This window comes from Alligator sinensis, unplaced genomic scaffold (genome assembly GCF_000455745.1).
Source record: "Alligator sinensis unplaced genomic scaffold, ASM45574v1 scaffold421_1, whole genome shotgun sequence".
Lineage (NCBI taxonomy): Eukaryota > Metazoa > Chordata > Crocodylia > Alligatoridae > Alligator > Alligator sinensis.
In genome coordinates this window covers 1,151,662-1,176,573 of record NW_005841871.1, presented here as the reverse complement: position 1 = coordinate 1,176,573, position 24,912 = coordinate 1,151,662, and the positions used below count along the sequence as shown (strand labels likewise).

At 41.1% G+C, this 24,912-nt stretch overlaps 1 protein-coding gene across 4 annotated transcripts in view; it reads right to left on the bottom strand.

Moving 5' to 3' along the window:
- Positions 1-23,903, bottom strand: part of ABLIM2 (actin binding LIM protein family member 2) — a 235,584-nt gene extending 211,681 nt beyond the window's left edge. For 3 of the 4 annotated variants that reach the window (XM_025195240.1, XM_025195251.1, XM_025195256.1), the window contains exons 1-3: positions 23,734-23,887; positions 6,648-6,858; positions 3,608-3,751 (exon numbers count right to left, since the gene is read on the bottom strand). In XM_025195240.1, coding sequence (XP_025051025.1) covers positions 3,608-3,751; positions 6,648-6,765 — 262 coding nt within the window. In that variant the 5' untranslated portion in view covers positions 6,766-6,858; positions 23,734-23,887. Of the gene's footprint in view, positions 1-3,607; positions 3,752-6,647; positions 6,859-23,733 lie in introns of all 4 variants that reach the window. The other variant, XM_025195245.1, reaches the window with a different exon arrangement.
- Between the last annotated feature and the right edge of the window lie 1,009 nt (positions 23,904-24,912).

The following is a 24,912-nucleotide window of genomic DNA, read 5'->3' as shown; positions in this document are numbered from 1 at the left end:
TAAGATTATGTGCATGTCTAAGGCAATGAAGTGATGCTGCCAAATCTCTTCTGCTTGAGGTCGGTTCCAGTTGTGTATTTGTATACTTTCATTGTCTCATTGCATATGCATACTTATGCATACTTCTCTCAGGGAGATCAGAATAAGGCCCAGACTTTCTGTAACATCACACATTGTATGAAACCTGTTCTGACAGATGCCCTTAGAATGAACTGGAGAACATACTTCATTTGAATTTTATGCCCCTAATGTTCAATATTTCATTACTTTTCCCCTTCCTCTTTCGTATTTTTTACTCCTTTAATGAAATGTGAGAGAGCATTTCCAAATCTGTCTTAGTAAAGACTATGTAGCCTAATGAACAACATGGCTGCATGATATTCAAAGACATTAATTTCAAACCCTGTTACAACTGCACTTCTACAAAACCTGATTTACACTGGAGTTTTTTTCCAAGTAGTGACTGAATAAGAATTGAGGAAATCCATTCAACACAAAGCCAGATTCCCTAAAAGTCTCACAATGGGAAAACGACAATTGTCAATTGACTCTCTGACCCACTGTAATATTGACTCTCTGCCTTTCCCAATTGACAGGAAGATGAAACGGACATATAACCAGGAAAAAATATTTGAAAGTTTTGTAGATAATTTTTTCTTCCTCTTTTTTAGACATTTTTCTCTATTTCTTCCTCTCAGATTCCAAACAGAAAGCCAGAACATGTCAGGGTGTTCCATTCTAGTCTTGTTCAAAATATCTCTGTTTTCATGCCAGAATCTTTACCTGTAAAATTTCATTTATGAACAAAAAACTTACATTTGTCTGAAAAGCATTCTATGTTTACTCTAATTAAACGAGTATGCGATTGCTTAAAATGAGAAAAAACAACTACAAAGAAAAATCCCAATCCAAATGTAACACCAGAATTGCTTTCACTAAATGGAATTGTACAAACACCCACATCCTATTTCTTTGTAGTTTAGTAGAAAGCTCAGAAGTTGTAGGTCATTTCATTTCTTAAGAAGCGATGAGTGAGTTCTTCTGGAGGTGAGTTGGCATGGTCATTCTACCACTTCAGTCTTTCTAAGGTAAAAGTACCATATTTTGAATCCATTTCTTAAAATAGATGTTTATAATGTGGAGAGTAAAGACAGACATACAATTACAAATCACTCCAGAAAGTAATAAAAAGGGGAATCAAGGGACTTAATCCACTTCAATTGAAATTAATGAAAAAATTCTTACTGATTTCATTCATGAAAGAATCCCCCCTTTAGTAGGCTCAATTTTGTATAAACCTAAATTAAAAAGATGACCTTGCAGCTTTTATCTCAGCTTTGAGTTAGAAGACTTGTTTCAATAAAAATAATTGCTAATGAATTCTAAATGGTATTCAGTACCCAAATGACTCCAATGGCACCTTATAGTGCCATTAGATTTTTCTTCTGATTTCAGATTAATGTCAGCAGTGCAATAAAACGTCTTTGTGGAATTTGCTCACTGAAAGGAAACCTGCATATACCACAAAACCACCTTGCCTGAGAAGGGTTTAGAAGCATAGGAAGACAAAGGTCCCCCTGGGAGGAAAAATTCCCTCCAGCTATAAGATGACTGATACAGAGGAAGAGGCTTTTGGAAGGGTCACCAAAGTCATGCTTACATGGAAAAATCTCATGCAGTGGAGGAATGGAAGAAGGACAATTTTTCTGCTTCCCTCTGGTACCTTCTGCTGGGATTGCAGTTGTGGAAATCAAAAGTTATGTTGTGGAAATCAACAACAAGACAAAGGTATGTTTTAACCACTTTAAAAGGGGCAGGGAAAGATCATGTTTAGGACTGTAAAGCAGCTAATACAATGTGTTGCTTAAGTTAGCTTAACAAAGTGGGGTTACTTAGAGAAGCCGGTAGAATCATGCAGTTGTAACAGTTGCACATGAACAGCTTTTATCAATGTCAAGGAATATTGATAGACAAGGTTCCTTGGGTGAATTTGATATCTTTTATTAGATCAACCCAATTGGTTGGAGAATAGTTATTAAGCAAGCTTTCGGGTTCAAAAACCGGAAGCTTCAGCAGTTGGTGTGTGCTCTTCCTGGATAGAATATTGATGCAATTCTTAAGTGTACCCATATCCTTAGATATTATCAGATAGCTATATAAAGCATAAAAATACTGAAGTTTTATGAAACATGATAGAATTTCATTTTGAACAAATACATATTAACTTCTTTCAGCTCTTCAAATGACTAAAGGTACTTTAGGAGTGAAATTTGCTATACATATTGTGCACATATTTAATTAACACAGCCTCAAAGCAATTTGGAAAATTACACATATATTTCCATCCACTTTACATAAGAGCTGTCCTTTATTTCTAATAATAATTATTTAGTATGAACATGACTATACATTTAGATAACTGAGTATGGGCATTATGCTTACTTATCTTTGCATGTAACTTTACACAAACTGATCCAGTATCAACTTTATTAAAGTAATTGATGCAGTCAGTATACATAGCTCAGGGCTGTCCAACTTCTGAATGGCTTAGGATCACAGGTCCCCCTGGCTGCAGGATGTATTGAATGGCATGACAACACAGCATAGACCTGCCACTGTGTTGTACCACGTGGGTGCTCCCATGCCATGTGGGGTCCTCATAGCTCCTGGGCTTGCTGGACCTTGTGGGCTGCACTGCTCTGCCCTTACCCCACAGGTGAGGTCAGGAAGCAGAAGTGGGAGGAGGAAGGAGGGGAGTGGCACCCAGATCAGGATCCCAGGGCCTGAGAGTTAACCCCTCATGCCAGTTGGACAGCCCTAACTAATCTAGGTATTGAATATTAAATGCTGTAAGCATTGCTCCGTATGATTGATACAAATCTAACTGTAGTTGGCAGAGAAAGCAGTATTGTTAGCTTGAAATGTGCTCATCTGTACATTGACTAGAATTAAAGACCAGGCAAGCAGCATGTATGGTCTAAAAGACAGAACACTAAAGTCAGGAAACCAGTTGCATACATGACTCCTTACTTCATCTCTTTTCCCCTTTCTTCTTTCTCCATTTAGATTGTAAGCTCTCCAGGACAGGAACTGTTTCTTACTATATTTGTGCACTGCTTATAGCACAGTGATCTCTAAACCTCAGCTGAGCCTTGCAGGAGTTTGCCTTACAAATAATGCTATATAGTGCCTGGGAATAAAATTCCAGTAAATTACCCAAAAAATGACAACTAGACATATGGCCTGCTAAATAGTAAATAATGTTTCATTTATTTCCACATTTAAAGCAAATTAGAACATCATGACTTTCAAATTATCCTACAAATTCATCACAAAACCAATCTCTGCAAGTTACTTTCCCTTTTTTTAACTTTAGTTTTCACACTAGATTCGATGTTCCATAATCTTCTTTTGCAGCCTATCCCTCTTTAAGCCATGTTTCTGTAATAACCTTTCACACTCAAATGAAATGTATTCTAGGCTCATGGTCTTAGAACTGCAAACTTTTTGCAGCATAAGACTACATAGGTGTGCTACAATGAGGCCACATTCTCAAGCCTGGATGCCATACCATACATAATAAACAGTGATAATAAAAAACACTTACCTTTACAAACAAAGCATTTTATATGAAAATATTTGTTTTGAACTCTCAACACTTCTCCTTTACATGGGTTCCCACAGTTATTGCAGAGAATTGCAGTACTTGATGGCTTTTCCAGCTGGCTATGAACAGCCTGTGGTTGAGAAACTGTAAGAAAACACAAGATGCATAAGAATATGAGGTCCCTTCATAACATCTGGTGGAGAAACTAGATAAAAGTGTTCCTATTATAGTAACAAATAGTAAAAATTGGCATTTGCAGCAAAATGTGATGCATATGACATACAGGCCAAATTGCTTTCACTATCTAGTGAGATTACTCTTGGTACATCCATGCTTCAAATGTATTTTTCAGATGCACTGCAAACTCATAGACATCTCCATATTAGGTATGGGTCTTGTTTTGTTTTGTTTTTGCAAAATAAGAACGAGAAGTTTTTTCATTTAAAATCTGAGAACCTGAAGAGCAATCAATAGAGTTTTGACCCCACCTAGCCCTCTGCTTAATTGAGTCCCACATTTATGTACTGTACATGGCAGGAAGCCTGGACATTTTTGGTAACTTACAGGCATTAAATGCTATAACAATACTTCAGTGTTGTGGTACATTCACATAGAACTTTGCTAAGTCATCATGCATTTCCCTCTATGCATGTCAAAACACCAAGACAGGGATTCATTCCAAATGATTCAATTAAATTATATTAATACAGTAGCTAGAGAAAAATGACTATGAAAATTATGTGGACAGAATTCTATCCTCACACCCAGAGCAGATGCTCTCAACTTAACAAGTCTATGATGACTTCTGATAGTTTTTAAATTCAGATTGTAGGGATGTGAAAAATCACAATGGGATTTGTCTCTTTCCTTGTCACTCATGACAAGGAGTCAACTACTTTGGTAGTAATGTGGTGAAATGTGAGGCACAACAGGATTCAGCCAGCTTTCCCAAAGCTGCATGGCTCTGTGATATCAATAGCCAGAAAACGGTATAGTCAGTGAGATTATCAGATAAGACACAAGGATGTGTTCTGCTCAGCTGGAACACGGTTTTGTGAAGTGCTTAGTGCTTCCAATTCCAAGCACCATTTAGGACAGGTTTGTTTTTTTTTAAATTTTTTTATTACAAACCCACTTGGATAATAATAGCCACGTATGGCAAATTTGCTGCAATCAAGACTACAGGTAATATTTTCAAAAGTGCCCACGTGCGTTAGGAGCAGATGAACATGTCTATACTATGCCCCTGCAAGAGTAGGGACTGCCACTGACAATTCAGCTTAGCCTTCTACCACTACTCTGAGCACAAACAGAATAGATGGCTTAAGACAGGGGTGCTCTGCCCCAGCCCACTCACTTGCCCAGTGCTGTGTCGTCCAGCTCACAGAGCTCCTCACGGATTTGTGGGGAGCCCCATGGGCCTGCACACTAGATTCGACATGCAGGACAGTGAGAGACCTGACCCGGTGCAGTGAGCCAGGCAGTGGCAGCACAGGGTCCTGGCACTCAATCCTGGCCAGGCTGAGTCAGGGCAGCATCCTGGATCCGAATACCAGCCAGGCAGAGGCAATGTGGGGACCCTGAAGTCTGATCTCAGCATTCAGGGGCAGTGCAAGGTCTGATCCAGCCCATAGTCCAGCACTACACCATTCACTTGGCCTGTTAGGCCAAACTGTGAACACCACTAGCTTAAGAGATCCCTAAGCGTGCCCCAGAGTAAACATGAAGCTGTCTCAGAAGCAGTTGAGAGTTGTGCAACAGCTAATGAATGCTCAAAGTGTCTGTTCTACCTAACAAGCAGGTTTGGTCAAGCACTGACTAACACTAAGTGGGACGGGCTTGCTTCTCAGTGATGGTATCAGTCTTGGTAGGAAGTTGGTATCAATGTGCCCAAAGTCTCAAATTCAGAAAGGAATGAGGCACTTGGTAGCCCAAGTCTCACTTTAAAAAAATCAAAAAACAATCAGTAAGACTTTGGTTTCCAAGGATCCCAGTTATTTAAAAAAATCATATGAAGTTGAAAAAAATATTGTATCACCTAGCTTGAGCAACAGGTGAACAGTCACCCCCTATGCAAAGATATTATCCAGATAAAAACCATATGTATTACGCAAGAATTCTATCCTTACTAATTCACATCCAGGGCACAACTCATCTATACAATGTTATCTAGATAAAAGCATACATACATACACACACATTACATGCATTCACAAATGTGCACAAACACATTGTGTGTGTGTGTTCTTTTATTTGAATACTATATCTCTAGAAAAGAACTGATTCTACACTTATTAAAGTTTCTATTTAATGTATCAGGGCCATAAAGCTCTACTAACATTCATCTTACAGTACAGACACAAGCAATTCACACAATCAGCCTAGCTACAGGCACATATGTGGGATGCTTTCCAACACTTCTTGAAATCAAGGGCACAGGTAAAATGATACGAGTGGAACAGGTCCCAAGAATCATCTGCTCCAGCTAAAGATATTATTCAAGGAGAGATTATGAAGGCTACTCTAGTGCTCCAAAGTTCAGAAGTTAGCTCCCTAGCTCTGTAAACCAGGGGTCAAGAGTATGAAACTCACTGAAACCCTATTCTGATTTTGGAGCCCAGGTAGCTCATTTTGTACCATATTAGACTTTTGTTGCAATGGTCCAGGGTTCAAGTCCTTGTTCAGTCAGCAGCTATTCTGTGTTGCATGGAAGCAGGTGACCGGCAGAGGCCAGGCCAGCTGCCAAGGCCTGTTTTTGTGGATGTGACATACATGGGTTTCAGCAAGATTTTAACACCATCTCCCACAACATTCTCATTGATATGCTAAAGAAATATAGACTAGATCAGGGGAGAGCATTTATTTCAGGTGGAGGGCTGCTTAAGTTTTGGTGAGCCACCTGGGGCCACATCAGTAGCCCTGCCCCTTGACAGTTTCCCCACCCCCTGGTCACCACATTGGGATCAGAAGTCCTGCCCCCTAACCCCTGGCCTTTGCCATCAGAAGTCCTTCCCCTTGCTGCCTCTGCCCCCCCAAATACCAGGAGAAACGTTCTGATTATGAGGATGGTCAAACACTGGAACAGGCTTAAGAGAAAGTGTAGAATCTTCATCCTTGTAACCTTTCAAAAGCAAGTTAGACAGACACTTGGCTCGCATGGTTTAGTCGGGGATGGTCCTGCCTTGAGCAGGGGCTGGACTAGATGACCTCATGACGCCTCTTCCAGCCCAACCTTCCTATGATCTTTTTTCCTACACATGGAGGACAAGAGAGAAACACATGAAGAAAAAGGAACCGGTACTTTTGTTTCTGACATCTAAGAAAAGTAAAAGATAAGAAAAGTACTAAGAAAAGTAAAGGATATTTGGCAAATATCCTGCCAGATATTTAGTAAATATAGCTTACAAGTAAGTAAGAAGTGACAAAGAGATTGAATGTCTCTGTACTGAAATCTCACAGAATCTAATGAGTTGTTATCGTACTTTACACATTCATAACTCAGCAAAATGCCATATATAGACTCATGTTTAACGTAAAAAAAGATCCTGTAATTCTAACTCCCTGCATACATGCCAAATATCTGGCCAGATATTTGGCAAATATGACATACAAGTAAGTGAAATGAAAAGAAAAGAACTTGGGTTAGCTGATATGAACCTTGAACCCTAGCCACAGTTAACTTAAACACAGATACTTGGACACTATTGACAAAGCACAAACATACTTAAGCAGTTGCTTTACATGAGCATCCTATGCACACTACCCTCAAATATACTGGCTATAAGTCGTCTTTACCTTTAGTAAGAGAATGCCTTCCTACACTAAAGTCAGCTGTCTAACACCGTGATCCACATCTGGGACTGCACCCTACTATCTACCATGTAAAACAAAGTAAGGACCCACCATGCTTGTGTCCACAAGACCAGCAATCATTTCAAGTTAACCAAAAAGTTGTAATCTATGGTCAGGCCCACAGATACCAACTCTTCTCTGTGGGGAACATTTGTGATACTTACCGGGAAAGCCTAAAATCTCCCTTTATATAACAAGGACACTCCAGTAGAGAAATAGACTGTATCTTTGAAAAAGCCACCCAAATACCCAACAGTAATTTGATACAATACAAAAAGAAACCTCCCTACCAAGCTACACTGGAACCAATTAGAAGCATCATCAAAACTACAGCCTATACACCACAAAGATCAGACCTTAGAAGAAACATTCCCAGCCCTGCATCTCCTGCTTTCAAACAAGTCCCTAACCTTGCTCAGCTCATCATCAGAAATGAAGTCCCTGTTGCTCAAATGACATCAAATGGGACACACTCTTGCTTTAACAGTAGATGCATAACTTGTTAACGCATCTCCATTGCTATTACAATCAGCATTCCCCACAATGAACCCATCAGAATCCACACATTCTACACATACTTTTCCTAAAATGTGATCTATCTGACCCAATGTACCAAAAACCTTCATGATAACTATCACTATCATAACCTTCGTGATAACCCATGATAACGTGGGTGAAACTAAACAGCAAACTCTGCACCAGAATGTAGTCTCAGAAAAAAATAAAGGACTATCCACCGCCCGGGGTGTTGGCATGGTGTACCCACATTTCAGGACTTCTTCCCACTAGACTCCTTGAGTGTTCGGAGTGGGGGGTGCTTTAATTAGAGTGGCTCCAAGAGCTGCTCTAAATAAAAGCGTCCACAGCATTTCATGTATCAGCATCCCCACACTTCAAAATGGTGTTGGGGGTGCTTTAAATAAAGCTTGCTCAATGGACTTTAGTTAAAGTGCCCCCACTGTCATTTTGAAGCACAGGGATGCTCATACATGAGACGCAGAGGCTGCGACAGCATGCTAATTAGCATGCTCCAGCAGACTCGATTAATCAAGTCTGCTCCAATGCACTGTAATTACAGTGCATCGGAGCAGCTACCCCACACTTGTACAGGCACCCCTCATTCCTTCTGGCTCTTCCTTCCTTGTCTGTACTCTTACCTGCCATGACTTGATGGAAGTAGTATATAGGGAAAGGCCTCTCGTAGGCAGAAGACTCTTGGACTTTAGGTCTGTGTCTGGGCTGGGGCCCTCCTGGCCTTGGCCCAATTAGGCTCTAGCTGTACCTACTGACTCAGAGCTCACTCTTCAGGGCCACAAGCTTTAGATGCAGTGGGTGCATCACAGGCCTGCCGGCCTGCCACCACATTTAATACCATTGCCTTTCAGTCCTGGCTGACTTCTCCTTACTGGACCCAGAGCTAACTGCCCAGTCTCTTGTCTTCTGCCTTCCCAATTGCATAAGAGGTCTGGGGTACAACACAAGCACCTCTTTTCCATGGTCTCCACCTTCCCTATAGCCACAGACCATGGGGACAAGGATCACCCACATTCCTGGGTGTCAACTTGACTCAAAAGAAAAAAAAATGATCTGCCTCGGGTTTGTCTTGCCCTGGGGCAGCACTCTTCAAGCCAAAACCAAAAGAATAAACAAGTTCCAGAACTTATCTGGCTCCTAACATGATGCTGCCCGTCTTCTCCACCCAGCTGTCATCTGGAGCCATTTCTCCCTGGCTCTGAGTTCAGTTCCTCTGCCCCTCTGCAGATAGCTCCTTCCCCTGGGACTCCTGCTACCAGACTGACTCTGGCCTGAGGCTTGAGTTTATAAAGGGTGATGCAGGTCACCTGACTCTTCTACCTCCACTCCTGGGACATCAGGGGCTGACTGCACTTGATCCTGGCAGCCGTTTTGTTTCAAAATCCTCAGCTTGCTAGTGGGCTGCAGCAGCACCCAGCAAATGTGAGTAACAGTGACCAAATAATGCAGTGGGGAAAGGGCAGAGGTAAAGAGAGAGACTGAGAACAAGAAGGCAAAAAGGGCAGGGGAAGCACTACACCTAAGGGAGCCATGGGGACATCCCAAAGGGATAGGATGACCCGGCAGATCCTAGAAGAGGGCAAGGGAGGGAGTGAAAGGAAAGAAAAGGGATGGAGAGCCCAAGTGCCTATGCCTCTCTAGTTTGGGCTACGGGCCCGTTACAAGGACAGACACACGCATCTCAGTAGGAGGACATTTTTGACAGAAAAACCATTCCCTTTCTGAACTCACTGCTCTTGTGCTCAATGGGAATCTACCTAAATACCTTTAAAAGGCAAACTTGGGAACCAAAACTCATAAGCAGCCTGGACACTAGGAACCAAGGGCTGAATACTAATATTGATTTTTATGACATGCTATAATCTACCTTATTCCTGATTTTTTTCCAACACACAACAGGCGATAATGACCCTCCTCCTCCCTTTTGATAGGTCTTGGTCTCCCAAGAAATCAAGTTGCTGTTCTACCAGTTGTTTGTCTGGTAGCCCTGTGAATCGCTCCTTCCAATTTCACAGCATTCGTAACAATCATTCCCTCCTCAAACCTGATGAAGTGTGTCTTGTACTCAAAACCTTGTCTAGCTTGATCATGACTACGCAACTGGTTCAATAAAATATATTACCCCACAAAATTCTTGCCTGTGGCATAATTTTTGGACCATCATGGCTACAACATCACTCTAACACTCAAACCACATACGTTTGTCAGTCTGAGTGATTGATTTAGAAAGTTAAACAAAATGTATATATGACCTAATCTTCAATGGGAACCATAATTTTGTATTCCCTAACTTCTGTGAAGATTAAATGTCATATATAATAAAGTTGCTGTATTGGACTTCTTTTTATTTCATCATTAAAAACTGGCATGGCACTTTTTATATAGGTATTAATATTATTACACCAATTAGAAAAATATACAATATATTATACAGTAAGACCCATTCTTAGGTATTCCACAATGCTTTGTGAATAGAGGGACTGATCCTGAAGACACAAGTGTCTGAGGCTGCTTGCAGATGTGGGGAAAAACCAAACAAAACGGTGCTTTACTTTAAACTTGGCGTGCTCCCACGCTGAGCCCAGAGCAAGTCCAGAAGAGGCAGTGCATTAGTTGCACCTGGCTTTCTCAACACCTATATAGATCAAGCACTCTAGTGGGGCTTTTTTGGTGTTTTTATCTAATAGCTGATTGAAATAGCTTTAGCTCAAAGTGTTAAAAAGCCCTGCTGAAGCACCCAATCTATATAGACGCTGCAAGGCTGGGTCAAAGTAATACACTGCTGCTTCCAGTAAAGCACATTTTTTTCCCCTCGCATGTGACAGTGCCCTGAGTGACCAGCATGCTTATATTTTTGCAGATTTATTCATTTTTGCAAAGGAATACAATTATGCAGGGATCAAAAAAATGTAGGGATCACCACTGAAATGCAACATCTTTAAGGTGAAAGTTCACAGCACAAGTACTGAAAGTACTGTATAATAATGCAGGGTCAAGCACATACAAGAAAATGTTTGCTAATCAAAATACTGGAAAAATTTCTAGCAGGCCAGATATTACCAATATTGGAATTTGCACCTGAATAGCTACATTGTTCCTGTGTTAATATGTCATAATTTAACTAAAGATACTGCAGTTATATTTATTCTTATGTAAAGTACCAGGCAAACTTGCAAATCAGGTTTCATGCTAAAGAAAGCATCTAGGCATTTTCTTCTGATGCCCAGATACAATTAACCTTTTTAGAACAGAGGAGAACAAAAAAGAGATGCTGTTTTGTCCTCCCAGAGGTAAATATCAAAACGTTTATCAATGTTTGATGCATGGCACTGATTATGAAATATGCACCTGAATAGCTACACTGTTCACATATTAAGTATGCCATAACTTACTCATTTATACTGCAAATATTTCAAAAGAATTTTCCATTGGAGGAGAGATGGGCCAGCTGAGATAGCAAGCGTTTTCCATTTCTAAATGCTAAACGTGTCTATAAACGTGCTCTGGAGTGGAGGGGGCACTTTAATTAAAGAGAGGTGATCTGAGAGCTGCTTTAATTAAAACGCCTGCAGTGTCATGTGTATTCAGCGTCCCATACTTCAGAATGCCAGTGGGGGCACAATGAATGAGCTTTAGTTAAAGTGCCCCTGCCACCATTTTGAATGTGGGGACACTGAATACAAGTGACGCAGAGGGTGCTGGAGCGCACTAATTAGCACGCTCTAGCAGACTCACTGCAGACTCAATTAATCAAGTCTGCTCTGACATGTGCTAATTAGTACGTGTCAGAGCAGAGGTCTATCATGTGTATAGGTGTCCTAAAAGACCAAGCCTTCAAACTTTTACTTACAAATATTCATGAAAGAATTACTAACAGAGTGAAGATTTGTATGACCAAGCTTTAAGAGTCTAGGCTTATTTTTTGAAAAAAAAACCTATGTTTAAAATGTTCAAAGATAAATTTAGGAGCACATCTGTAAACTTTGGTTTTCTGTGGCTTTGTGAATTTTAAGGTAAAAGTATCTCTGTGGATTTTGTAATATAGTGGACTTTCAAGATCTGTAGCAATGAAGATAAATGTATGTTTAAATTTTATTCCATTTGAATTCAGTGTATGTAAGTTTAAATTTTACTCTGTTTAAAAATGGTTCTGTGCATTCTTCAAGTTAAAAAAGTCAAAACTTTAGCTTTATTTTCTGTTGTGAAAGGATATTATAAGGCCCGTTAGCATCTGCACTATACCAACAAGTAGAAATTCTAAACCCATTTTTTAACCAGGGTTTTGTGCAGAAAAATGTCTATTGACTGAACGAAGAGGAGGAAGTACATAACGATTACAGAATGGGCACTGTTTAGACTAACAAAATATTGAATGAATTAAAAATGTGCTGCCATCTGGTGATTTCAAACAGAAATTACACTCATTTGGTTGTTTATACAAACTGAAATTCCAATGTATTATGTGAAATGTTGTATTCAAAACTTGCTATGGCACATGGATTAGTTTTACATATATATGTAAGCTATATTTATAATATTTTAATCTAAAGATGGAGTGATGAAGACAATTAATTATCATGTAGCATGGCTCAACACACCTTTCCACCTGTGCATAGATTAGGAAAATAACTACAGGGGAAAAGGTATTGTAAAAATTGCAATTAATTATGTCTTCTTCTTCCTTGGCCCCTTCAGCACTTCATTAACCATTGGCAAGTTCTTTTCTAAAAGCAATTTTCAGATCAGTTTTAAAGTTTTTGCAGTGATACTGTATTAAAGTAAGACAATAACTACAACTAAAATATAAGCCTGGTGATGATGTTATGACTGCTTAAATAAGCCAGTAGTTCAAAACATTACCTATGAAAGGAAGTTTGGTCTACTGAATCCTAATAAGCCTTTCCCTTTAATGTTTTTTGGTACTTTTTTTTCAGAACTCTTTTTTTTTTAATGGCTAATAGTTATGTCTGTATTTTCTCAAGTATTTGATACTCCAAATGCTAATGCATGTAGCTTTCTACATAAGATTTTTGCATAATATACTGACAAGAGGATTTTTTTGGTGGTTGTGTTAAACTAAGACCAGCAAAGCAGCTTGTCAGTCTCTCCACCCAATAGCTCTTATTACTGTTTTAGAAACACTAGCTTTTTCTTTTCCTGCATTTAGTGATTTTTAATCTGATAAACTGTAAATGGGAGTTTAGTGCCTTAATTAAAATACTAGGCTGAAGTATTTTTTCTACTTTCCTTTTTTCAAGATTTAGCATTTAATTCCTTAAGTATATAATAGGTAAGATCCACAGACTTTGGTGTCTAATCCTCAAATGCAGGTAAGGAGTGCACAGTGGAAAGTCAGGAAAAGCAGAGAGGGCAAGTCTGTGCTTGGGGACACATGACGTAAATACTTTAAAACATTAGCCCATCAATGCATCTTCTGAAGAGAGGGAAAGAGAGGGATAGTGAGAACCTAGTATGTAGACTGAGCAGTATTGAGAGAGCAACCTTCGAGAGCGTTTTGGTTAATCTTTATTACCCAATTATTTTTTGTTGCTGTTATCGAGTATATTGACTGTACATTAGTAAATACATCTGCTGCCAGGTTTGGGTATTATATCTTTTCAAAACAGTTTCACAAAACTCACTCACAGACCTTTCTAAGCTCCATTTAAATTTTTCTTTAAAACTCATGCAAGACTGAGTAACAGGTGATTTTGCACAAACCTTCTTAACATTCTGTCCTGCCTGATACGATCTTGCATTCTCCACAGATCTGAAAGGCCCAACTTAAGTCAGTGGAAATTTTTGCATAAGGACTGTAAATATCAGTCCCAATGTATATTCATCCATATTTTTCTCTGTGTTAGTAGAGCTTTATATGTACTTATTCCATACCCCCCCACACACACACGCGCACACACAAAACAATATAAACACCATCTGTAATGCAACAGAAAGACAAAGCCCCACTGTCTTGTTTTCAAACTTCTAAGTGCAAACTTCACAGAAAGATCAAGTAAGTCAGAACCACCTTAAAACCAAAAAAACCCCCAAACAACCAAACAAACCCCACATTAGCTGATGGCCCTAAGCTTGCAGTATCCAACCTTCCACATTAAACTTTTCTTTATTTTGAGCTACCCCAAACCACTATGTCTTCCCAGCTGTTAAAGAAGGACTCCGTTCTTGGAGGAACTGGAATGATTTATTTTACTGAGATGTTAAATCATCCTAGAGCACTCCAGGAATTGGCTGAGGTAATTGCAGATCCATTGGCTATTAATTTTAAGAACTCATGGAGGTCATGTGAGATCCCAGACACAACTGGAAAGCACAAACATAATGCTCACCTTTAACCAAAAAAACCCCAACCCCACAAAAAAAGGAAGAAGGAGGACCCAGCGAGTTATGGACTGGCCAGTGTAATCTCAATAGCTGGAAAGAGTATGAAGCATACCATCAAGGAATCGATTTCTAAGCGTCTACAAATTTACATTAAAAGGAATTGCCAGAATTGATTTCTCAGGAGAAAGTCATGTTTAACAAGCCTGAATTTCATTCTGTGACAAGGTAGTAGGCTTTTGGGATGGAAAGAGAACAGTGAGTATGATATATCTTGACTTTATGATGGAAGATGCTATCAAAAACCTTGTTACATATTCTCAAAAATAAGAGAGAAGAATACAGTCTAGATTAAATTACTGTAAAGTGGGTGCACTCTCATCAGCAGGTTGATGTCTAACTGGTGATGTCTAACTGGTACCATTAAATATCCTGATTAATAACTTGGAGGATAAAATTAAATGCACACATACTAAATTTGCCGGGTTGCTAGCAGGCACTTTGGAGGATAGGATTAGGATTCAAAAGGACACTGATAAATTGGAGAAAATAATCAGAAATTAATTGGATCTAATTCAATACAGACAAATGAAAGTACTGCACTTTGGATGGAACAATCAAATGCATGAACACAAAATGAGCAGTGACTGGCTAAGGCTATGGTGATAGAGAAAGAGACCTAGGAAGTGATATGATAGTAGACCACAAATTGAATGTGCCACCAATGTGATGTTGTTGCAAAAATACTGATAACATACTGAAATGTATTAATATAGAGCTGTTCTGCTTCTGACGCTAGGGACAGACATTCAAAGAGTCTGTGCCTGAATTGATTCAATATTTGCAGGACAGCCTAACCTGGCTAGGCTGAACCAGTTTGTAACCACAAAGACATCCCCTCTGGACTGAAGAAATGCAGGCATATGCCTGCTGTGGGTCAAGCTAGAAGCCAGGGGTGCTAGAGCAGCCCACCCTTCCTTTCCACAGTGCTGAGATGAGGGGGAGTGTGACCAGGCCCCGGCAAGACACTCGGATTAGGCCCTCACTGCTCCTGACCAGCGACGGAGCCAGCAGGGAGTTACACAGTATTTACTTACACAGCAGGGAGTTGCACAGCGAGTAACACAGTGTTTATCAGCCCATCAAGAAAACAAAAGCCTCTCATTAGTTCAAGCTCTTCTTTTAGCTCCAAGAAGCCCTAAGTGGATACCGCCCTGTCTGCCTTTTTCTCAGCATTACCTAGCATGCCACATGCTGGTTATGATCCGTGCTATGGGAGGGGAGGGGGGGAATCCTTGCTTAAGCAGTGGGGGGAGCAGGAAAAAGCCAGGGAGACATTGCTGTGCCTGCTGTCTCTGCCAAAGCTCCAGCTAGGGAGCAGAGGGAAGAGGCCAGCCCAGCTCCCAGGATAGTGCATCAAGCATAGCTGGGGTTTCTCCCTATGAGGCATTAGTAAAGATGCAGTTTGGCTGAGGAACCTGGTTCACAGTGCAGAAAGGGGACACGAGGCAATATAACAGCATTTCTTAATAAAACAAATTTGTGTCATGGATAAAACTGAAAAACTGCTCTTGCAAAATAAAAAATATTTTTTTCCTGAACAGGTCACAAAAAATGTGGTTGAAAACCCTATTTTTGCTAAAAAATAGTTTCACCTGAAAAAACTGACCAACTCTAGTCTCTAGGGAGAAAAAAGGAAGGAAAATCTGTGATATGAGCCAGTCAGACCTTTTAAATTACACGTCCTGATAGCAGAGAAGCATCAAGTTATCGCCACAAAGCTTGATCAACAGGAAGCAGCTTGTACTTCATATCATGCTGCACTGCAGAGAAGGAGTTAAGTTATTTTGAAGATTTCAATACATCATTGATAAGATGGGGTCCCAAAGAGCCCAGGACTCCCTGAGACTGCAAGTCTAACTACTGCCTGTTGTCTGCTAGAGGAGTAATGGACTGGAAAGGACAGTGAATGCAGATGCAATATCACATGTACACGTCACTCATTTCCCACACTGTACATAGGTTTATTTATTGTGACTTATGAAACACACTTGCTTGTTTTTTTTAAGAATTGCTTCATTCCTGTGAAATTAAATCTTGTGCAGAACAGCCTACTATGTTCCAAACATGTTCTTAAATTAGACATTCGTCAAAGGCAGTGGTTCTAGTTAACAAAGCCCTCACTGAGAAAGAGCTGTCCTCTGTCTCTGTCTCTGGCATCTTTCATGCAACAGAAAGACATTAATGCAGTCAACCATGCAGATGTTTCCTCTGCTTTATAATGATGAACATCTTTTCTAGGAAATTCTTACAGATTGTTATTAAAGGGTGTGTTCATTTGGCATTGGAGGAGGGTGACTGCTGTTCTGCTCTGGATACTTACCTGGCTCTTCTATGCAGTGTTACTTAAAAAGAAATACCGTGAAAAAGGTTATTGACAACTGCATTCTGTTTACGGTCCCAGCTCCTTAGGGGCAGTAAGACTTACTGCTGAATGCCAGCATTTATTCAGAAATCTGTGTTTGGGCCATCTCTTCAGCACAGCTCCCTGATATGTCTAACCTGTATAGCATTTGGGAATCCAACACAGTAACCTCTTTTATTCTAAAAGAAAGTATTGTGGCTCTTTAGAACACTTTTGCAACACTTTTTATGCTTCAGCATTAGTTAAGAATAGTTTCCCAGCCAAGAATTAAAATGAAAACTACATAGGAATGGTATTCAACCTATAAATCAGCTATGCAACAAAACACTAAAAAGCTATGACATTTCCCCAGGATTTTTTTTTTCCGATCTTGCATGGACACATTTGACATTTAAAAATTGTCATGTTAAAAAGCATAATGAATAAAAAAATTAAGGGTGTTCTTATCCTTCTCTCAGTTCATAAGTGAGTTAAGCAATATTTTATACGCAATTCTTTATGGACCAGAGCAGAAATACAACTCCTTTGGGATTATGACTACAACTGCTTCTCTGCATGGTTTTAAACACTGTTTCTTTCTTCTGAAAGAACAAAATAGTGGAAAATTAGATATTTCTAAACTCAATCTAAGTTTGAATAGCTTTGTTATGAAATATATTGTTTAAATAATTGACAAATGCCTATTCTTTCTGATTATAATTTTTTTTTTTATTCAAGTCCTAATTATTTTTGGCCTACGTGCATTTCAAGTCAGCTTTTAGCCACATCTGTCTATATCATTTTTCAACTTCTGTGTCTTTAAATGTTAAATGTTATCATCAAAGTAGATGAGAAAACAACATCAACATATTTGCTAGCATACCCTGTCACTGCTTATTATTGTTTCAGGATGATAGTTTTCAGTGGCAACATGTAGGGGATGCATAGGGGTACACGTTCACCCCCTGAGAGCGCTGGTGCACCCCCTGTCAGGCTGCACTCCTCGCTTAGGTGACGGGCGGGGGTGGGGCAGGTGGGATTGCCAGTGCTCCCCCTGTGAACACCGGCCAGAATGAAGCTGTGGATGAAGCTGCTGTGGCGCTCCCGGAAGTAGCTGCTTTCAGGTGAGCGTGATCAACTGCGGGGACCCCCCTCCCCCCCCGGGTCGCTGACTGGTCACTGGGGGGTCTTGTGCCCCACCCCTGACTCAGATGGCACCAGTCACCCATGATAGTTTTTAAACTATATTTGGTTACTTTTATTAAAGTTTTTATAACTTGGACGGATCATATGCTTTTCCTACACTGTGGGCACGTCTACACAAGAAAGTTTACTATGCAGCAGAGCTAAATACTGCGTAGTGAGAGTCACCGTCTACTTGTGCTGACCCTTACTGAGCAGTAATTTGTTTTACTCAGCAGTTAATTTGCTACCTGCAAATGCAAGTAGCAAGTTAACTGCTGAGTAATTACTGAACAGTACAGCACGTGTAGACAGACATATAAATTTGCTCCTGGTCAGCTGGGCAGCACGTGGCAGATGGTTCTGTCCTCAGGAGCTGCCTGCTGCTTGGGTAGGCTCCACCAGCAACGTCTGGGCAGGGTCAATGTCCCCCTGCCCTTGCAGCAGCGAGCTCCCGTGATCATGGAGCAGAGCCTGGGAGCCCCCTGCATGGGGAGTGTTTCCCACCCAGCCTGGAGCTGGCTGGGACTTGTCCTGACTGGGACAGTTCCCAGCCAGCCCCGGGCTGTGTGGTGAAGTCTGCACGTGCAGCCTGGAGGTGGCTGAGGACTGTCCTATTTTGGGCAGTACCCAGCCTGTTCCACACTGCACGTGCGAACTTCCCCGTGCAGCTTGGGGCTGGCCAGGAACTGTCCTGGTCAGTGGCAGGTTCCACTCCTGCAGATTTTTTCTAGCCCTGTGTCCTGATCAGGTGATCAAGGCATGCGGCTTGGAAAGAGCTGCGTGGAAGGGGCAGGTCCTAGCCCTCCGCCCCAATTTGCCAGTGAGGTAGCTAGCAGTGACCCCCCTGCTTGATTTGCTGGTTGGGCAGCCACCAGTGAGCCCCCTGCTGGGTGGGGAATCCTTGCCCAGCCCGGGATCACTGATAGCTGCCCCACTGGTGGATCAGGGCAGAAGACTGGGATCTGCCCCTTCCCTGCAGCTCTTTCCAAGTGCCCTGCCCCTGAGTGGGGAGCCAGGGCTGGGAGCTTCCTGCTGCCAAGGCAGGGAGATATTGTCCACATCTGGGCTCTGTTACTGGAGCCCAACCCAGCAGCTGGCATCTCCTGGGGGCAGGGAGCAACCTCCCAGCCCCTGCCAGGAGACAGCTGTGTCCTGGCCCCATTCTCCCTGCCAGCCCCTGGACTAGCACCCAGGTGGAGGATGAACCTCCCTCTGGCTGCTGCAGGGGGCTGGTGCAGGGTCAGAGGGGCTGGGAGCAGACTGCTGCCAGGAGCAGCAAATCTGCTTCCGAATCCCCACATGTGTAGATACTTGCCCAGGGTGGGTTTGTTCTAGAGTGATTTACTCTAGAGTAAACCCACTCTGCAGCATTTGCAAGCGTAGACACACCCTGCTTTATTTAGCAAAACTTATTGCCTCTGGACTTAAACCTTACCAAGTAGAAACATAAAGAAAGCCCTTCCTGCACTGCGGTCCACTGTGTGTGTGTGACCCCAAACTTTCCTTCCCCCAGTCTGTCAACAGTACCCTCTCACTTAGTATCTTTGCAGGTCTGAGAAGCCTAAGAAGAATTTGCTACACTTGTGCTCATATAAGGACAAAAATAAATAATAAAGAAATGAACACAAGCAGAACATATTTCCACATTATTGCCAGGCAAGCATTGTCTGATGCCAGGAACATTACTGGGAATATCTTGCCAGGCATCCAGTATCCACATATTTTTAATGTTAAAACCTTCCAGTCACAGAAATCACAGGTTCATCTCCACTCCAGCCAGTTGCTCAGTAGGCAATGCAATGAACCTGGATGAAATAATAAATAATTCAGGATTTTTAATGAATTAAATAATTAATTAAAATAGTACTGTTTTAGCTACAGGATATTTGTGTAATTGACTTTGTATATGGCTTTCTCGGATGACACTGATCCTTAAATTCTACAACAAGACTGGGCAATCGTAATGTAGGTAATATACAGACAAATCTGAGGAAAAAAAAGAAAAGGATAATTAGAGCATAAGGGGTACTATGAAGATCTTGGTAACATGACATATTATTAAAGATGCACCGCTTGCCATTATATAGGACCCGTTCTTCAGTTGTTTTTTTTTTTTTTTTTAACTTCATCAGATTTAATCTGTTTCCACTGAATTACTTTGCCAAAAACTGGAGTATAAGCCAAAATTGTTTTCTATTTCTGAGAGAAAGGTAAGGAAACATGTGCTTGTAAATGTTAAAAATAAATAAATAAATTCTATCTGCCTTTTTTCTGAACCCTAATGTTTTTGAGCTTTGAAGCAAATATTTGAAATTTGACAGAAGGGCAGCTTGCATGTCATGGATATGAGTTTTGCTTTTCCTGTGAAAATTACCATAAATTTGACAAATAAGCAAGACTAAAAAATTACGGTTCATACAGACTGAGTAGAGACTTACAACAGTTTAACAGCCAAAACTGCTAAGTCTTATTCTCTCTAAGCATGCTTAAAGATATATGGAACTGGCCAGGCAAAGTCTAGGACAAGAAGCCAGGGAGGTAAATACAGGAAGAGCCCAGGGAGTCTAGGATGGGGTATGTGGGAGAAAGAGTCAGGGAAGGACAAGCAACTGGGCTAGGGACTGACATTCAAAAAGCCTGAGCCTGAATTGATTCAGTCTTTGCAGGTTAGTCTAACCTGGCTAGCTTAAGTCAGTTTGTAACTGCACAGACATCCCAGACACGTAGACACATGCCTGCAGTGGCTCAGGCTAGAAGGCAGGGGGTGCTAAAGCATCCCTCCCTTCCCTTCCACTGTACTAAGCCAAGAGGGAGCGGGGTATGATCAGGACCTAGCAGGAAGCTCTGACTAGGGAGGGGTTACCTGCCCCCGCCTACCACAACCAGCCCAGCAGGGAATTGATAACAGTGTTTATCACCCCTAACTCAGTGTTTATCACCCCATTAAGAAAACAACAGGGGCACATTACCAGCTACCTGTTGATTCTGCCTTTGTCCTGTTTCTCACAGCACTGACTGTAGCCAGCATGTGGTCTGCTAGCTAATACACAGACACCTCTCAGCAAGGCAGAGGGGAGGGGGGAATTCCTGCTTAGCAGGGAGTGGTGAAGGGGACGGGGGGTGAGTAGCCTGCAGTCTCTGTAAGAGCTGCAGCCAGGGAGCAGAGGGGTGGGGCCAGCCCTGCTATGGAGTGGAGAGCCCCACCCAGCCCAAAGAGCATGCTGGGATGCTGGGGGCATCCGGTTTAGTTTAAACCAGCAAGGGGTCTGGGACAGACACTGCATAAACTGGTTTGACCCAAATCAGTTAAGCCTGATACTACATTCAGCCAGGTTTATCTCAAACCGGTTTCAACCATTTTCGAACTGGCATATGTGCACGGAACATCTGTTCTTTTTCAGGTTCCAGTTTCTGATTACTTAAACTGGCTTATGTACAATGTCTGTCTCTAGCCGTGGAAAGCATGAGAGAAACAGACCAGGACTATACAGGAAACAACAGGGATTGACTATGCAAGGAGACTGGGAGAAGAAGAGAAGGGAGACTGAGACTGAGGGGAGGGGTGAGAATAGTACAGACTATGGGACTGACTAGTCAAGAACATCATGGAGTGGAGAAATGGGGATAACTGGATAATTGGAGTAGGACTGATATGTATGAACTCATTCTCATTTGGAACAACAACAGTGGCAGATTTTCATGGCCTAGAAGGTTCATTCTTAGGATGAACGACGAGGGTGTAAATAGGATGCTGTATGATGGTATTCAGGGTGCTTTGAGAAGCTGTATACTAGCCCCTTATTTATGTAAAGGTTTATAATTTTCTTCATGGCCTTTCTAAGAGTGTTTCTCTCTCCAGTATATGAGTACTTCATACAGAATAAAGAAAATGTTTTCAAGACAGCCATGAGAGTCAAGGTGGTCCTACCAGTCCTGTTTTATAAAAAGTGGGGTCCAAAGATATTAAGATTCAGGCTAGGTACAGATGTTCAAAAAGCCTGAGTTAGAAGAGGTCTAAGTTTTGCACTTTACTCTAAGGGTGTTTATACTATACCCATACTCCAAGACTGGGGGGTGGGGGGGTGGCATGCTTTAATTAGAGCAGCTCCAAGAGGCCTAATGAACTACGTAAAGCATAAAAAACATCCCAGTAGAAGGACACATTAGAAACAGATGCTCTGGGAGCCATGGCAATTAATGCTGTCATCACTCCCTGCACTGACAAATCTCCAGATCCCTGGGGAGCCCCTTGGCTGGCTGACATGACATTGTGCACCAGATCAGGCCAGCATGCAGAGTAAGTCCACAGCCAAACCTGGCATGTGATCTCGCATTTGGGGCATGGCTTCATCCCTGGCATATGGCCCCAGGCCTGGAGACTCCATACCTCAGTTGCTTATCTATACTCCAAGCTAAGATCTATTTTTCCTTCTTGGGGCCTTCCAAAAACAGGATGTGTGTTACATTCAGGGGTGTGTCATATGCAAGAAAATATGGCAGACAAGTTTCTCCTAAAGTGTGTTCACTGGTTAATAGCCCATACAACATAATCCCTCAAATTTCACATACATCTCTAGGGGGTTGGAATACAACTGCTCATTCTACACTAACTATCCCACTTCCCAAATTATTATTTGATACTAGTGTTTTAGAACTATACTTTCTGAAGTGCTCACTACAAGTCTTTGAAAGAACTCTTTCCAATTTTTCCTTCCAACCAGCCTTAATATTTCTTTTGCATAATTCATGTAGCATAATATCTGATGGTTCAACTAATTTGCCAAAAAACAAGATAGAACTTCATGTTCAATGAAAAGTCTTGTAGTATTTTTTGTGGCTAATGATAATAATTAAAATTAAGTAATATATTGATGATAATAATCATGTTTATCTTTTACTAGATGCATATTTTAAATATTTGTTTCTAATAAATGCTATAGTACTTTTTTCTCTTGAACAGAAGGCTTTTAAGTCTCTTTAATACTGCCTACAGAACATAATCAAGTCACAAGAACTACAGTACAGGCTGGCATAAAACAGCAGATACTTCAAAAAAAAAACTGACTGAAGCAGTGTGTGACATTACAATTGATTCCTAAGTACCAGGCAGAGGAGAGGGGACCAGGGAGGGAGATTTTACCTAACACAATGCAAAGTAAGCTACTATCCGCACAACATACACAACATAATACAAAATGCTGAGTACCCAACAGCTTCAAAACTAGCCATATGTTCATGTTTAAGATACAAAACATAACAAGGATGCTAATAAAAGCAAGCCTGTTATATGTGTTACTAAATAAAATGAATTACAAATGCATTTCAGCTAATGTAAATCTCTGCTAGTTTTCAAAGTAATATGACTGGAGTAACATAAATACTGGATGTGTATATGCTTGCTGTACATTTACACAGAGTAGGGATCTAGGAACACCACTCCCAATATAGTTGCATGAAGCTAATTTTTTTTTAAACTAGGATTTAGTATTAAATTTAAAAACACAAGTTACATTTAAAAAGTTGGGAAGCTGTCAGTGTTATCACTGATTCCACTATCAATCTGAAACGTACAGTTAATCAAGTGGCACTGTCCTCATAATTTGCAACTCTGCCTTGCCAATGAACAAGAATATTTAGCATAATTTAAATAAAACAGTGCACATATTTAACTATCTGTCTGCATTCTGCAGCAGTTAGATTTAAATGCTACATTCTGACAAATTTATCAGCAATTCTGTTACAGAAAATTTCAGATGAAAAACAATTAAGGTTTGGTCAAAATGCCCCAGAATGTGGAGTCATCACACTGTACCTGTATCTTCTGGCATTCCAGCACTAATTCAGTCCTATGCATCAGTGACACAAGAAATACTGCCAGACATCATCACTCCAATTACCTATAATCTGCAAGAAGTATAGCCAAAGAGGCTGTTGAACAAGTGAATTTGAAGCTACTGCAGCAGAGAAGTGAAACTGCAGCAGTGCTCTGTCATTGGAGCTCCCTTCTAATAGAAATGTGGCAAGGGTCATATGACTCCTGCGGCACCCACGCATATATGGGAGTATAGCCAAGATCTTACTGCCATGTAAAAATAGAACCCTACAGAAGTCTCAAAAGTCTTACATTTACAGAGCATCTAACACAGAGAGATGACCTATAGGTATACTAGAAAACAGGAAGACGTACATTATGCAAATGATATTACTACCTGTATTTACAAATATCTCTTTCTAGAGGAGATAAATAAGGTCAATGAGTTCTGTTAACAACAGACCAGTATTAACAACAAAAAGTCAAGAGACTCTCCTCTCAAACTTCCTTAAACTGGGTGCATCTACATGTGCAATTAAGGCAAAGCAATAAACTCTGAAGCACCTTGAGATTGAGTACACTGCTCCCAGGGAAAAGCAGCACTTTGAGCCAGGGTACAGCAGGCCCAGGCTGGCAATAGGCTCAGAGGGTCAGCCCCAGGCTATGGATGGTGGCAGAGGACAGTGGGTTGGCTGGGGCACAAGAGTGCCAAACGTGTGGAGCTATGTAGCTAGGTGGTATGCAGGGGTTTGGCCCCCTGCTTCCTGGGCTGATCAAGTGCAATTTATGCCCAACGTCACCATTTTCACTTCATTTTCACAATCATAAGATTGTACTGTTCCTGACAATACGGCGCATGGGTAGACAGTGACACTTCATTGCAGAGCTAATTAGTCTACTTCACAGTAAAGCGCATGTATAAATGCACCCATTGGACATGTCTATACAAGATGTTTACTGTGCAGTTGCCTAATTAGCTCCACAGTAAATGTCTTGGTGTAATGTCATGGTATTTATACATGTGGCCCTATTAGGCCTCAGGAAGTTAATTAACCCTGCTGGACAGTTTTACTCTGCAGCACTACACATGTAGACACTGATGCAGCTGGCTGGGGCATGATGGTGCTTCATGTCTCTAGTGGGTTATGGAATAGAGAAAATCCCACACAATTTACTGAT